Raw genomic sequence first — 17752 nt, 5'->3', positions numbered from 1 at the left:
ATTAAGCCATATTATAATCCCAAGTAATCTTTGGAGTTAAGTACTTTGTAATAAATGTGATCCAGAATCCATGCTTTTTGGCAAGATCGACAAGCACTAAGAAATCTTGGAAACGTTACAATATTTACAGTAAAAACTGTGTTTACGAACATAAATATAAAGACAAAAACTCAATTTCGTCATCACCAATTCAGCCTTAGCCTGTAATTCCTTAACATTAATAAGGACTTTTGTGTTTAAAATTAAAAGCCATACTGTATTTCAGATAATCCTTTATTCCCTGTAGTATCAGATGGTCACGCAAACATATAATAATCTGCATAGCAGGATCAGGTCCCGGACTTTGATGCCGCATTGAAGAGGAGGATGTGCACTGGCGTCGTGGGATCACATGTGTTTTGACCCACTCAGGATGTGACAATGATAAGCACACAGAGCGTGTGATCCGGAATAGTTTAGTAGTATAACTCCAACTCCCAGGGTTACATGCAAGATTCAGCTATGAGTCACCCCAGGGAGTCAGTGAACCAATTGACTGCTGACAATTGATTGGAAGCCGCTGCTGCATACATTGTTTCTGTGATAAACTTCCAGTGTAAAAATAAATTAATGTTTCTTAGGCATTCTAAGTGTATGTCAGTGGAGGGCTCAGCCCTTATTCGGTATGCAGTATTCAGGGTTTAGCTTAGGACATGCTCTGTCCTCCCTCCTCCGAAAACTCCCATCCCAGTCCTGCAAAACCCCTCCTCCATCCTGCAGAATTCCCTCCTCCCTGCTCCTAAACTCCACCTTCCACCCACTAAATTCTCCCTCCTTCCAAAGGCCTTGATCCCACCTAAATAATTTGCTTACTACATTAAACATCAAATATTAACATATATGTCCTTTAATTGTTCCATTCAGACGCTACCTGCAGCACCTCGAGTTTCTTCATAACAACAGCCCCTACACCTCTACCCTACCTCCTCCCATTGCTCCATAAAACTATTCCCTTTAACACCTGCCATTGCTCCATATAACATCTCCCGATAACACCTCCTATTGATTCATATAACTGCTACTTACAGGTATTCCTCCCCCTATTACTCCATATAACCACTCTATATACCTCCCCCTATTACTCCATATAACCACTCTATATACCTCCCCCTATTGATCCATATAACTCATCCTATTGCTCCATATTACTGCTCCCTATAACTCCTCCTGTTGCTCCACATAACTGCTCCCTATAACTCCACTTATTGCTCGCTATAACACACCCTATTGATTCATATAACCGCTTCATATAACTCCTCCTTTTACCCACATATACACACTCCCTATAACTCCTATTGCCCCATTTAATCTCTCCAAATAATGCCTTCTAATACCCCCATATAACCGCTACCTATAACTCCTCCTATTACTCCATAAAACTGCTCTCTATAACTCCTATTACCCCACATATACACACTCCCTATAACTCATATTGTCCCATATACCAGCTCCAAATAACGCCTCCTAATACCCCATATAACCTTCCCTATAACTCCTCCTATTACTCCATATAACCATTCCCTATAACTCCTCCTATTAACAGTTATAACTGCTCCCTATAATTCCTCCTATTACTCCACATAACACTCTATAACTCCTCCTATTACCCCAAATAACCTCTCCATTTAAGACTTCCTATTGCCCATACTGTATAACCGTTCCCTATAACTCCTCCTATTATCCCATATAACTGCTCCCTATAACTCCTCCTATTACCCCATATAACATCTCCCTTTAACTCCTGCTATTGCTTTATATAACTGTTCCCCCTTGCAGTATATTGCTTTATCTAATTGCTTTTTTATAACTTCTCCCAACACCGCATGTTGACACGATAATAAAACACACTGATGGATGACCCAAAACGGGGCAATAACCCTCCTTATTCTTACAGCAAAGGATCAGATTCTTGCCGGTTTAAATACAGTAAGAAAAAAAGAAGAAAGAATCGCAGAGAAACGCCGCAGTGCAGCACAATTATTTAATAAAAGTAAATAACAACCAATGACAATAAACTCACAAGGTCTGTCACAAGCTCTCCCCCCCTGCCCCTCCATATATACCAACAGCTGGTACATATCACACTGCCAGAGACCACAGAGGCAATTACACAGTCCGACAAGCGGAGAGAGAGACGGACCCCGCCATTTGAACCTGTTGGCACCAAACTCCCCCCCCCCCCACACCCAAAAAGTGTGAGAGCTGTTTTTACCTTGACACCTTGTGAGTTTAGTACCATTTGTTTTCACTTATTTTAACTAAATAATTGTGTTGCGTTATGGGCGTTCTCTGTAATTTCAGTCTTCTCTTATTCTACATGTACTGAAAGAAGAGAGGAAAACCTCAAACAGAGAGAGAGCTGCCCACGCCTGCCACAGATCCAGGACTCTGGGACTTGCTTCAGATAAGGACTCTTCCTCACCAGGAACTTTTTCATTTCATGAACGTTTTAGTTAATTACCGTAGTTATAATTGTAGAGTTTTTTACATTGAGGATTTGGCCTGCAGGCCATCTTCCATGAGACTGTTTTTTTCTCATTGATTCACATATTTATTTAGGAAAATTATCATCCTGATTTGCACACTGTATTACACACTAATTAATCCGATAACTTTTTTGTAGCACACTGCAGAATACCCTTTTTTTAAATACAGTAACACTTCTCAAAAGCAGGTACAGTTGAGGAGCTGTTACCGGGTAACTGTAGATATAATGGATACATCTTTCACCAAGCAGGAAACATATATACAGGAATTTAATTCCAAAGACTACCTTGAAACATACTATTCTGCAGAAAAGGGAGTCCTGAAAGGAGAATGGTTGAACTTTGCGTTAAGAAAACTTCATGAAACCTTCACCCCAGGTAACTTTAACTTAAATAATGGCTAATTAAATTAGACAGTTTTCTTTTCATACATCACGTAATTACAGTAGATTTTTTTGCCGCTTTATTGTTCAGAACTGTTTATCTACTGAAATAAGTATACCTTTAGCTGCAAATGTACACTGTTTTAATATTATTATTAATAACGTATTTCCATTTTCTCAATGTAAAAAGCTCAATTGTATTGTATTGTCTGTCTTTATTTATATAGCGCCAAAAGTGTACTCAGCGCTTCACAAAGAATACAGTACAGGGAATCATAATTATACAATAAGTGCAGCAAAATCAGACAATATGAAAGGAAATCCCTGCCCCGAACAGCTTACAATCTACGAGGTTTCATGGGAAACTTACAGAGACAGTAGGTGAGGGAGTAAGTGCTGTAGGTGGCAGTGCTTGGTCACAACAGGTGGTAGGAGTGACTAAGTGTGGGACTATAGCCTTGAGTGCAGGCTATTGGGATACTTGATTTGTGGGGTGAGATTTAAGGCTGGTCAGTATTAAATGAAAAGGTTAACACAATTTACAGGGGAAGAGATGGCAGGGAGGCATGAGTGAGATCAGGTGTGTATGTCTGGCTTCAGGCTATGGGAAGATCCCCAGCAGTGGGAAGGAGTAGATAGAGGGTGTGAATAGAGGATTTGTGTGGGTGTGTTTTGTTGCGGGGTATAGAACTTGTTGGGAGAGAGGTGTATAAATAATGGTGCATAGGGGAGAAGGGATGTTGGAGAGAACAGAGAAATTCACAAAGGAGTGAGAAAACAGAAAACAGAAAAAGCAGTAGTGAGGGCATAGTAAGATGCAGGAGGAGAGACATCACAGGTAATGGAGGATAAAAGTGAACAAATAATCACAGATGTTAAAAGTGAATGTCTCACAGTGGCAAAGTTGTAATGCAGAGTCCAGATCTTCCTCCAATCTTCACCTCCAATTTCAACTCCCAAATTAACTCTTGCAGACACTTTAGATATGACACTTAAGATGTGACTCTTTTGATGTTACACAGCCATATGGCTCACAGCCAAGTTACACTAACAAGTACCCTAATCACATGCATTAACTAACTCTTAAGGGAGGGGTTTGCCTCAATTATTTTTGTCCAGATTTAAATATAGTTTTTGTAGATGTTTACCACTTTTGTTTTGTTAACATTATAATTTTCAGCCTTTAGATGCAAACGTAGGTAAGCCAAGTGTGATCCAAATTGATTGCTTTATTAGAGCATTATGAAATGTCCTAAAGAACTATTGAAATTTGTGAGTGAAGTTGTATAATATGGGATGCATGGAAAAGAACTGCAAACAAGGGATTTAACCCTGTAAATGTGCATATAAGGGGGGACTCCATTTTGATTGCTGGATAACCATTTTTCTATAACTATTCTGTACTAACGTTTAAGTCTCAGGAACTAATCACATGCCATATGCCATACGTAATTGTGCTGTGCAGGCAGGTCTGAGAATGTGACTTGACCTGTCACCTACTTATCGCTAGCTGAACCGTATTTGTTCAGACTTATTTTGCCCTGTAGAAAACAGGAACTTGTCTTCAGCCATATTGGGCATAAGTTACACAACAATGCATTTCACAACATACTGCCATTTCCTTAACGGCCTCCTAACTCGGTATTGAGCCCCTTTCCCAGACCATAAACTGCCTAACTGTCATTTTGCTGAGATAGACAGACTGTGAAGTAAAAGGGGAAGTATGTTCTCATATCTGTGTTTTTTCTATGCTCAAGTTTGCTATATAAACTGGCTGTAACCCTTCAATAAATGAGAGAACAGTTTTGACAAAGCTTCAATGGTTGTCTGACTCAATTACTGTCTTCTCCCGAGCTCGTCCGCCATTTTGTTTTCCCAGATCATCAGCGCTATAAGAGTGGGTTAAATCCTCCGGAGGTTTGAAGTCATCTCGAGTCGGGCAGACGGTGTATTTTCACGCTAAGACGTTGGAGAATACAAGGGCACATTTTCAAACCCCTTCAGAGATATCTCACTGCAATTTATTCAGTCCTCAGTGCAGAGACAATAGGACCAAACGAAGGGTGGGGATTGTGTCCCCAGACCCCCATATTCCACCCCCCTCCCGAAACATTGTTGCTGTCTATTGCCTCTGCACAGGGGACTGAATAAATTGCGGTAAGATATCGCTGAAGTGGTTAAATTCATTGTTTGCAGTCAATTTTTATTTATCTTGTCTGCGGACTAAGGAGTCGTTGGGTGGGTGACCACAAGGGACTAGCACAGGAATCCGAAAGGACACCACAAACAAAGTATCTGAGATGTCCTGTGTGTGTGCCTAGGTAACCCTCTTTGGTTCCCTACATGCTGGATAATATGCACATGTGACTATTATATTAAGGTTGGAAATTTAAAAACCCTTGTCACTTATATTATGTTGAACAAGTTAACGAACTAAGAATAACATCAGTATAACCTCCAACATTTTGAGTTTAATTGACCACCATGCATTTGATAAATCCAATGATTATGTTTGATGCTTTTTGTCATGAATTAGTAAATGGAGAGGGACCGAGAGAGGTAGAGAGATGGAGAGATACAGACAGATGAAGATGGATAGAGAGGGAGAGAGACAGACAGAGAAGAAATGAAGAAATACAGACAGATGGAGAGGGAGGGAGAGAGAGAGGGAGAGATACAGACAGATGGAGATGAAGAGGGATAAAGAGAGAGAAATTGAGATATACAGACATGGAGAGGGAGAGAGGGAGAAAAAAGACAGAAATTAAAATGAGTATGTTGGTTTGTTAAAAATAAAAGAAGACTGAGGAGTAGAAGTAGAAAGAGAACTTAGAGGATTTGTTGGGTGGAGTTACCAGTGGCATACCTGTGAGCAAGCGAGTTGTATATGTGACAATGGTTAATAGATACAGTTACACGCCATTTTCCAAAACAGGGGTTGGCCCCAGATAACCTCACTCCTAGACAAACACAGAAACCCAGGCTGGGTCAGTGGTTTGACCAGCCATAAAACCATACATGTATGTTTAATTTTTATCTTGTAAGAAGTACTGTAAACTGTTTGTGTCCCAGATTTGTTAAAATACTGAATATTTTCATGGTATACACATGACATGTTGTAATAGGGTAATATGCATAGAGAGAAATGTATCCCTTTAAAAAAATTAATGAACTTAGTCCCATACAGTATTAGAGCAGTTAAATGATGCACAAAATTATTCACTCCCCTCAAGCAGATGTTAGAAGCCAAACATTCCAAAGTAGAGTATACAGAGAACAGTGAACTTGACTACTGTAATGTTTAAGTAATAATCCCCTCAGAACAGGGCATTACTGGCCAATAATGCCCTGTTCTGAGGGGATTATTACTATTATAGGCTAATGTAAGCTTTTTTCATAAATAATAGACACTTTTGTGTAGTTATATAGATTTTAAAAATTAAAATAAAATGTTAAATACATTAAAGCACCTCTGTATACACAAACTGCAGCTATCTATATCCACACACAGCCGCCCCCTCTGTGTACACACACACACACACACACACACACACACACACACACACACACACACACACACACACACACACACACACACACACACACACACACACACACACACACACACACACACACACACACACACTCGCACACTCTGTCTACACACACACACACTGCAGCTACAAACACTGCAGCTAAACACACTGCAGCTAAACACACACACACACACACACACACACACACACACACACACACACACACACACACACACACACACACACACACACACACACACTGCAGCTCTACACACAAACACACTGCAACTGCACACTGCAGCTACACACACACACTTCAGCTACACACATACACACACAGCAGCTCTACACACACACACTGCAGATACACAAACACACCTACACACACACTGCAGCTACACACACACTGAAGCTACACACACAGTGCAGCTACACATACACACATACACTGCAGCTCTGCATACAAACACACTGTAACTGCACACTGCAGCTACACACACACTTCATTTACACACATACACACACACACACACACATACACATAGCAGCTCTACACACACACACACACACACACACACACACACACACACACACACACACACACACACACACACACTGCAGCTACAGACACACACCCACACACACACACTGCAGCTACACACACTGAAGCTACACACACACTGCAGCTACACACACTGCAGCTACACACACACACACACACACACACACACACACACACACACACACACACACACACACACACACACACACACACACACACACACACACACACAGAAACTGCAGCTACAAACAAACTTCAGACAGCCACTTACTTTGCAGCTACACAAACACGCTCTCTCGCTCCTCAACTAAATACGAATCTGTGTTCACAGAGGGGTGGGGGGTGTCACTGCCTGCTGCTACTTCCTGACCAATCCCCTGCCCTTTCTGAGATCTGTTCTTGCCTTCTGACCAATCCCATGCCTGTCTCAGAGCTGCTCTGACAAAAGGAAAAGCTGATTGGCTGGAAATAAATTGTAAAGAAGTGAATATGAAGGCGCAAACAACTTAAAAGTGAAAATATAATAATAGAGGTATAAATACAATTAATCAAAAATAAAAATAGTGATAATAATATAAAATAATAAGTGTTGATCTAATAACCCAGCTCAAACCCTCTGGTGGGACCTGTTTCACGGGTTCCAAGGAGTATGACAATGTTCAAACAATCCAGGAGGAGCATATAAGGGGAAAGAAGACAAAGATAACACACAATATAAGTGCAGATGTATGGACAATAAAATGTGGCATGTAGTATAGTCTTGGCTTGTATGTCCAGCCTACTCACAAGATGTAGATGAATAAAATGCAGTTTGCAATTAGGGCTGCTACCCGTGTGGAATGAATGCAGTCAGAGGCACACTCAGCGGTATGATGGTATATAGGAGAGATGAGAAAATGCTACATAGCGCGATCAGGCTGATAGACAAAATCTTTATGTAGAAAGAATATAAAATGCGCACTTATAATGTGCAAGATAAAAACAAGCATTTATCACTAATAAGTGAAAACGAAGGGTCACCGCACTGCTCACACCTCCCCTGGATTCTCCAAGCTTCCCCCACTCACAGTCTGTTGTCGGAGCTTGTTCTGTTGCACCCGTCAGAGCTTGTGACGTCACGGCTGCAGGGCTGGTGAACTACGGATCGCCTTCAGGATCAGAAAGGTACCACTCAACGCGTTTTGCCCAGTCTGAATAGACTGTATACGGCTTCGTCAGGAGTGTATGTATTGGTATATTTGGATCCTCTATATACCCCTTCACATATCAATTAAGCAATTAAACGATTTGCTAAGATGATTTACTCAGCTCTGATTGCATTTAAATCTACTTATTGTGAATTAACAGTGGACAATATATTAAATACAAACAGGCTACAAAAAGCGTGAAATAACATTAATGGCTTACAGAAGGAAGCATACAGTACATAGGACGAAAGTTATGAACCGTCATTTAGAAGTTTCCAAATGTACTTGATGTAATTAGTTTATATAAAGAAGAGGAATGGGCAATTCAAAAGGATGGCAACTTCGGTCAGTGTAACTCAGCAACTACAATGTATCCTGATATTGCTAGGGTAACATTATCTATTCTTACAGTTTGTAGCTCAAACTGCTGAGAATATTGGCAACAAAATATCACAAACAGGAAAGTGTTGCTAAGATCTTGCACTGCTGGGGCGATGGTAAAACCTGCTATAGAAATCAAATTATGCTTTAAAACTAACAAAAAATGGCATTAGGAGTTGAATTATAAGAAAAAATACAGTAATTTTACCGAACTGATTTATATCTAAAAAAAAAAAAACCCATATAAGATGTCACATGTTTTACTGCTTTAATGTACCCTATTGGAAAATCTTATGAGTATTATTTATTGATCTGCTGAATAGCTCTTTGTTCTTCTTTATAATCCTTTTACAGTATAAGGTGCTGTTGAAGGAGACACTCTGATTGATATCGGTGCTGGGCCAACCATCTACCACCTCCTGTCAGCTTGTGAAGTGTTTAAGAACATCATTACATCTGATTTTCTTGCACACAACCGGGCAGAGGTGCAGAAATGGCTGAAGAAAGATCCAGATGCTTTCGACTGGAGTCCAGTGGCCAAATATGTTTGTGAACTGGAAGGTGACAGGTATGGAAATTATAATGTTCTCTACATGGTTCTCATCTCAAAACAGCAAGCAGAACCACAGGGCTGAGATAGGATATAGGATCACAGACTAGAACCGGGAGACAGAGTCCTGAATGAGTATAGTGATGTTGGGGTCACAGGTTGAGGTCAAGGCAGGTGGCAGAGAATCAGAGTCAGGGTCAAAGGCTGACAGCGGTCAAATGCTGCTGCTGCCTAGATTAAGAGCCTCGTCATCCAACTGGAAGCATAAGTATGGGGCCTCAGATGGAGGTCAGCAATCTCAGCACAGAGTGTGAGACCTCTCAGAAGGAGGTTCACAGACTCAGCACAAAGCTTGTGGTCTCTTAGAAGGATTACTGCAGACTCAGCACAGAGCTTGAAGTCTCTCATAAGGAGGTTGGCAATTTCACCCCAGGGCTTGAGACCTCTCAGAATGAGGTCCGTAGACTCATCACAGAGCTTGTCTCTCTAAAGGAGATGGGCAGTCTCGGCATAGAGCTTGAGGTCTTGAGGTGCAGAGGCGTGGAAATAGAAGGATGCCTATGAAAACATTCTTAGTGTTTTTTAGACTGCAAAAGAGAGTACAGAAGTCTGAAATGGAGGTTGCAGATTTGACTGCCCAGGTCAGTGAGAGAAAAAACAAGCCCCACAAAGCAGAAAGGGTGAAGAAACAAGTGGAATAATAAAAGTCAAGGCAGATGGTAAGAGAATCTGAGTCAGGGTCACAGGCATAGAGAGCAAGGCTTGGTGCAGGCAAACAGCCATCCTGGGGGAAGTCCAGTCTATGTATACCATAGGAAGGTTGCCAGCTACCAAGCTGTCACTGCATCAAAAGTGTGGACGGACGTGTAAAGTCTCAAGCACTGCAATCAGCACATGTGCACGAACTTGGACATACCGTTCATGTTCGCTCTCTCTGCCCTAAGAGCCTGGAGGCCAGTCTGATTTCATGAGACTCAGAGAGAAAGGCTGAAGCTGCAAACTGAAGTCCATTGTCTTTTCTTACTGCATAACCGTGACATGTTTGATTAGTTGGTAAGTGGACAAGCTGCTCAACTGCAGAGGCATTGGCGTAGCTAGACATTCGCGGGTTCCCGGGCCCAAAAAAATTCAGAGCCCCATTAATATTAATACTGACTAGAATGTTTTCTCCCTACCTACCATCCTCTCTCTGATCCTCTATCTCTGGGGTGCGCAAACTGGGGGGCGCACGAAATTATCTGCGGGGGGCGTAGGGTTTACAGAGGCCTGCACGCTTCCCGAAGGCACTAAAATTAAATGCCAGGAAAGCGGTGAAGTGTAAACTTCACTTAACCTTGGTTCAGACGGCTTCTGGAGAGGTGTCGCCATGGCAATGTAACGTCATGTTGCTATGGCAACATGATGTCATGACGTCCAGAATGCCGGAACCAAGGTAAGGGGAGTGGGGAGTGTTGGGGAGCGGGGAGCCGGAAGGGGGGCCCAGGAGAAAAAGATTGCGCTCCCCTGCTCTATCTCATCATTCCTCATCGTCATCATCATCATGTCTCCCCCTCATCATCATCAATAACCCTCATCATTTCTCCCCATCCTCCTCATCATTATCTCTTCTCCCCCTCCTCCTCCTCCTCATCATCATCTCTCCTCCCCCATCCTCTCTCTCCAACCTCCACTCGCATATATACACACAAACACTACACCATATACACATACCAAACATGCAACATTAGTGTAAGACACACATACCATATACAAATACACATTTATAGTAAACATATAATAAAACCACTAAATATACAACATATACATGCACATAATCCATGTAACACACATATGCATTACAATTACAAACACACACACACACCAACACACACACTTACCAACATAGACATACACACAGACACACACGCACACACGCATGCATGCACGCACGCACGCACTCACACACACACACACACTTACCAACACTGACAGACACAATCAGACCCTCCTCCCACACACACACACATAGACTTACCAACACAGACACACACGCACACACTTACCAACACAGAGACACATGGAACCGGGAGATGCAGAGAGGAGCAGCAATGGAGTGCTCTGCAGCGCTACCTGCTGCCCGGAAGTGGTTTAGCAGGAAGACCTCCAACCTCCCTCCTCCCATTCTGGGATCATCTCTGCACTCCGCAGCCAACATCTTTCGCTCTCCTCCTACCCGCCTAAGCCTGTCTCCCATCTGAAGAGTGACAGATGGGCCGCCGACAGGGGGGAGGGCAGGCCCCCCAAGAGTGTGGGCCCCCAGGCTTTGCCAGGCTATAGCTATGCCCCTGTGTAGAGGGCTTTTTATAATTGTCCAGTTAGAGCTCATTTAAGCTAGGATTTTGTTTCTGTTCTGTTTGGATTTTATGCTGCAGGCCCACTCCATGGGGGAATAAACCAGGCAAAAGCCTGAAAACCTAATAACTTTGATTCTGTTTTCTATTTTACCCTAAAAGACTGTGCTATAATGAGGACCCGACAAAAGTCAGAACTCCCTGTAGGGACTTTTAACACATATGGTGGAGAATGCAGGCAGCACACTGAAAGGTCTTGTGGTATAGAAAAGTATTGATGTAATAGCGCCTTCTGTGGTCAGTGTGAATAATACACCTGAAGCACCGGAATGGAAAATTTTATGAATTTGTTGTGTAATGAGCCCGATCACACACAAAAAGTGTCCCTTCAGGCCTTACTTTGATGATGATTTTTATGTGACCCCCAAGAGAGCAGTACCAGCTGCAAGAGAAATATTTTTTCCAGACAGTCAAACAACTGTAACAGAAAGTAATGTGCTGGGGGGTCAAGGAAATTGTAGCAGAGAGAAATTTCACTTTCCCCTGTGGAAAAGAGACAGATTGCCCAACAAAGAAAAGAAAGAAGAAAAAGAAAAGAGGTTCTCAATTTAACATGGAAGTTGCAGCAACATTTAACGATGACCCTTCGCTCCAGAAAAGTATGCTTCACAAAGAACGTGTTCTGCAGCCTAGTGACTGACACAATCAGCCTGGGAATGTCCGCCAAGGAAAAAGATGAGCAGAAGAGTGATGAATCCATTAACCAGGCACTTCAATCAGCAAGGGATGACTCTGACTTCATTAAGTTAATGACTGGAAAAGGAGCTAGAACCTAACACCAAGCTACAGAGGCGCCTGTTCATAGATAACACTGAGTATGCTACATTGGAGAAGACAGAGTGTCTCTTGCGTAGTGAGTTAGAGGATGCGACTACTAATTCGGAGAGGTCAAACGCTGCAGCTATCAAGATACAAAGTCTTGTCGACCAGCTCATGGCTGACTGGAAGCAGAAGTATGGGGTCTCTCAGAAAGGGGTCTAAAATCTCAGAACAGAGCTTGAGGTCTCTCAAAAGGAGGTCCACAGTCTCAGCACAGAGGTGTATAAACTTAAGGATCCCTATGAAAACAGAAGTCTGAAAGAGGAGGTTCCTGACTGACTGACCAAGTCAGTGAGAGAGAAAAAAAGCTCCACAAAGTAGAAAATGTGAAGAAAGTAGTGGAAGCAGAAAAGTTAGAAGTGCAACTTGCACTGGAAGAAGCAGAGGGCACTTTGGAGCAGGAAAAGAGCAAGTCCTTGCATCTTCAGTTTGAACTGTATCAGATCAGAGCTGACTGTTCAGAAAGAAGAGAAGCATTCTAACACTTTAGAAATGTTACAGAGCTTATGTCCAAGCAAAAATGGAGAGAGAAAGCTATTGCTTAAACGCTCTGCAACTGTCGTAATGCAGACTGCCTTTAGAGGAATGAAAGCTCATCAGCTTTATTGCAGAAATAAAGCAACCTGTGTTCTTCAGTTAGTTTGTAGAATGCAATGACAAATGAAGAAGTATGAACATTTGAAGAAATGTGTGATTATGCTCCAGTCAAATGTAAGAGAAAGTCAGCAACAAAGACGCTACAGGAATGTGACGGAAGCTACTTGTGCAATTCAATCCTATAGGTCCTATAAGTGCGTCTGCTGTGCTGTTGCAGTGCTCCAATCTGCTTACCCAGAAAATGCAGAATAGAAGAATCAAGTTAAGACTGAAAAGTGCAATACAAATACAAATCGGGCTACTGTGCCCATGCTGAACCAGACTCATATGACCGTGACTGTGACATAGTGGGGAGACAGCATGAAGCGTGGGAAAACTGGTTGCCAAGTGAGTAATAGAAGAGTTGGAGAAATGGAAAGATGAGCTTACTGTAAGTGAGAAGTTCTCCGCAGTGTGGAGAAAGCTAAGTGCATCAGGGAAAAGCAGTGGTTCAAAGCGACAGAGTATATCCAAGTCAGGTGCATAAAAACCCAGAGAGGAACAATTTAGAGTTGGTGGAAAAGATGTACAGTGACGAGAAAAAGTTGGTCAACCCCTTAGGATGTTCACATATTTGAAACCTAACATTTTATTAGATCCTAATCGAAGTCCTAATCTTAATATATAAAATCGAATGGTTGGTACTAGCTGCGGTGAATCTGATTGGTCCTCAGCCTCTGGCCAATCAGATTGGTGGGTCTGATGTCACCCAACTGCCATTCTCTTACACACACACACACACACACACACACACACACACACACACACACACACACACACACACACACACACACACACACACACACACAGTCTCTCCTCTCCCCCCCCCATCACACTCACCTCCCTCCCCGGCGCTCATAGGCAGGGGGCAGCCAGCCTGCAGCTGCCTCGCGGCGTTCACCTCCCTCCCCGGCAGCGCACAGCTCACCTCCCTCCCCAGCGGCGCACAGCTCACCTCCCCGGTGGCGCACAGCTCACCTCCCCGGTGGCGCACGCTCACCTCCCCGGCGGCACACAGCTCACCTCCCTCCTCGGCGGGGGGGCAGGCAGCCTGCAGCTGCCTCGAGGCGCCAAATGCCTAAGATGGCGGTGCCTGGAAAGACCCCCTTCCTCCATCGAGGCGCCAAGTGCCTAAGATGGCGGTGGCCGGAAGGACACCCTTCCTCCCTCGCGGCGCAGAGTAGCTAAGATGGTGGCGGCAGGAATGAGGTGTGTGTGTGTGTGTGTGTGCACTGTCCCCCTTCTGTCCACTGTCCCCACCCCCCCCTGTCCACTGCCCCCCCCACTCCTCCTGTCCACTGTCCCCCCCTCCTGTCCACTGTCCCCCCCCCCTCATAGTGGCAAATGTAACTCACAGGCAACGCCGAGTCTCTCAGCCACTAACTCACCCACCCAGTCAATAACTCAAAAATCACTAACTCACTCAAGTCACTAACTCACCCACCCACCCAGTCACTAACCCACCCACTCACTATCTCACACACCCACACATTCACTAACTCACCCACCCATCCAGTAACTAACCCACCCACCCAGTCACTAAACCCACCCAGTCACTAAAGTGACTAAAAGTCACTAAAAGTCACTAACCCAAACCCAGTCACTAACCCAGTCACTAACCCAGTCACTCAAACCAAGTCACTAGAACCCAGTCATTAAACCCAGTCACTAAAGTCACTAACCCACCTACCCACCCACCCAGTCACTAACCCACACACCCACCCAGTCACTAACCCACCCACCCAGTCACTAACCCACACACCCACCCAGTCACTAAAACCCAGTCACTAAAAGTCACTAACCCACCTACCCACCCACCCAGTCACTAACCCACACACCCACCCAGTCACTAACCCACCCACCCAGTCACTAAACCACCCACCCACCCAGTCACTAACCCACCCACCCACTCAATAACTCAACCAGTCACTAACTCACCCAGCCAGTCACTAACTCACCCACCCACTCACTAAGTCACTCACCCACCCAGTCACCAACTCACTCACACACCCAGTCACTAACTCACTCACCCACCCACCCAGTCACTACTGCTGCGGCAGACTTTATTCTAACAAATCACCGGTTTGTCCCTGGCTGGTTCCTGGAATGCGACACTGTTCACCTGGAGCATACCGCGTTCCCTGCCAGGGGTCATGCCCGCTGACGCGCGGCTGATGTGTTAATTTATAATGGTTCAGGATTTAATAGGCTGCAATTCTTCGCGTGTCCGCCAGATGGCATCAAATCATGAATTGTAATGCAGTATATATATATATATACTGTATAACAACAACAACCCCTATAACACCTAACATACAGTACTGTACACATACAGTACTGTATATGCACATCCATGATACTATGGGCCGGCGGGGGCGAGATGTGTTTGCAGCAGAGAAAGATCCGCTGCTCTCTCTGCGCAAACATCGGCACATTAAAAATTATTTAAAATACATTTTTATTCATAGTGTAGATGTGCAGGGGGTCTCCGGAGCTGAACCGCGTTGGTTTCAGGTCGGGGGACCCCCTGCTTCCCGAGATACAGCCCCCTTTATGAGGTGCCGGTATCCCTCTGCGTTTAAAATCCCGATCACGTGACCGCGGCCTGCAAACCAAGCAGAGGGATACCGGCACCCCCTAAAGGGGCCTGTATCTCGGGGAGCAGGGGGTCCCCAGACCTAAAACCACAGCGGTTCTGCTCCGGAGACCCTCTGCACATGTACAGTATAAATAAAACACATATTTAAATAAAAACACATTCCTTACCTTAGCGGTTATGTGCTACAGTAACGAAGCAGCATTTCTCTATTTTAATAATATTGTACAGTGAGCAGGGGGTTCCCTGAGCCAGAAATTAATGCTCAGGGGACCCCCTGCTCCTGCACAATATTATTAAAAATACAGAAATGCTGCTTCATTACCATAGCGTATAGCCGCTAAGGCAATGAAGGGGTTAACCCACCGTGCCCGCTTTATTGTGGGTAGCGGGGGTGGGTGAAAGGGGTATTTGGCCCTTGGTGTGAGTTTAGGACTTGCGGGGGGGTTGCGGGTGCACTTAACCCCTTCACGATCGTAGCAGTTAATACCGCTACGGTCATGAAGGGGTTAACCCCTCCCACTACCCCCCGCAAGCCCTAAACAAGCACAGTTGGGGCTAATACCCCCTTCACCCACCCCCACTACCCACAATAAAAAAAACTCACACACAGCAGCCGCCCAAAAAAAAAAAAAATCTAAATAAATAAATAAATAAATGAATATAAATAAATACATTTGAAATACATTTTTATTCATAGTGTAGATGTGCAGGCGGTCTCCGGAGCTGAACCGCGTTGGTTTCAGGTCCGGGGACCCCCTGCTCCCCGAGATACAGCCCCCTTTATGAGGTGCCGGTATCCCTCTGCATTTAAAGGTCCCGATCACGTGACCGCGGCCTGTAAAGCAAGCAGAGGGATACCGGCACCCCCTAAAGGGGCCTGTATCTCGGGGAGCAGGGGGTCCCCGGACCTAAAACCACAGCAGTTCTGCTCCGGAGACCCTCTGCACATCAACAGTATGAATAAAACACACACATCAATAAAGAATCGTTCTTTACCTTTGCGGCTATGTGCTATGGTAACGAAGCAGCATTTCTGTATTTTTAATAATATTGTACAGTGAGCAGGGGGTTCCCTGAACCAGAAATTAATGCTCAGGGGACCCCCTGCTCCTGCATAATATTATTAAAAATACAGAAATGCTGCTTCATTACCATAGCGTATAGCCGCTAAGGCAATGAAGGGTTAAGGCAGAATAAACAATAAATACATTAAATACATATTTTTAATGTGTGTGTTAAACCTCCCTGCCTTCACTGTAATCTATGTAAAAAAACCTCCCCCTATTGTGTGTGTTAAACTTCCCAGCCTTCATTGTAATCTATGTAAAAACCCACCCCTCTATTGTGTGTGTTAAACCTCCCTGCCTTCACTGTAATCTATGTAAAAAACCCTCCCCCTATTGTGTGTGTTAAGCTTCCCTGCCTTCACTGTAATCTATGTAAAAAACCCTCCCCTTATTGTGTCTGCTAAGATTCCCTGCTTTGACTAATCTGTGTAAGCCCCCCTCCCCCTATTGTGTCAGTTAAATCTCCCTGGCCTGTGTTTCTGTGAGTGCAGTGTACTGTATGTAAATGTGGGAAGGGGGATCCCGTGTAAATAACCACACCCACACCCACTACCCACTACCCACCTGCACATTGCCCCTCCGCTGCTGCAAAAAAGAGACAAAAATTAAAACATACAAAGTAATGTCCCCTAACCCCTTAATCACCATAGCGGTTATTAACCGCTACAGTCATTAAGGGGTTAACCCACCCTTACCCACCACTCGGGATGCCTACATAGCCTCCCACACTAACCACCCCCCCCGTGAGGCCTAACCACCCTCACCCAGTACCCACAAGGGAGGCCTACCCACATACCGTTGGGGAAACACACCCCCCCCCCACCCCCAGTACCCACAATAAAAACAATACAGTGACCCACAATAAACATCATTCTATTTATTAAATACATTACCCACCCCCTGTGCCCCCCCATAAATACAAGATTTATTCTTTTACATACAGGGTTCATAACGCAGCCCCACGCGAGTCCTCGGTGGGCTGGCGGGGCATCTGGACAGACATACAGTTTACCAGCAGCCCTTTTTACACAGGTTCTGGAGGCCTGCTGGTGGGTCCCGCCAGCACCATGGCCCCCAGGTGGTCTCCTTGGGTCACCGTGGGCCACAATTGGGTCCC

At 44.3% G+C, this 17752-nt stretch overlaps 1 protein-coding gene across 1 annotated transcript in view; it reads left to right on the top strand.

The window, feature by feature from the left end:
• The first annotated feature begins 2146 nt into the window (after positions 1 to 2146).
• Positions 2147 to 17752, top strand: part of LOC142473355 (indolethylamine N-methyltransferase-like) — a 35492-nt gene continuing 19886 nt past the window's right edge. Inside the window, exons 1-2 of the mRNA XM_075580589.1 lie at positions 2147 to 2903; positions 8935 to 9142. Of these exons, the coding sequence (XP_075436704.1) occupies positions 2753 to 2903; positions 8935 to 9142 (359 nt within the window). The 5' untranslated portion in view covers positions 2147 to 2752. The remainder of the gene's footprint in view (positions 2904 to 8934; positions 9143 to 17752) is intronic.

Source organism: Ascaphus truei (assembly GCF_040206685.1).
Source record: "Ascaphus truei isolate aAscTru1 chromosome 3 unlocalized genomic scaffold, aAscTru1.hap1 SUPER_3_unloc_7, whole genome shotgun sequence".
Lineage (NCBI taxonomy): Eukaryota > Metazoa > Chordata > Amphibia > Anura > Ascaphidae > Ascaphus > Ascaphus truei.
This window is presented reverse-complemented; position numbering and strand designations above follow the sequence as displayed.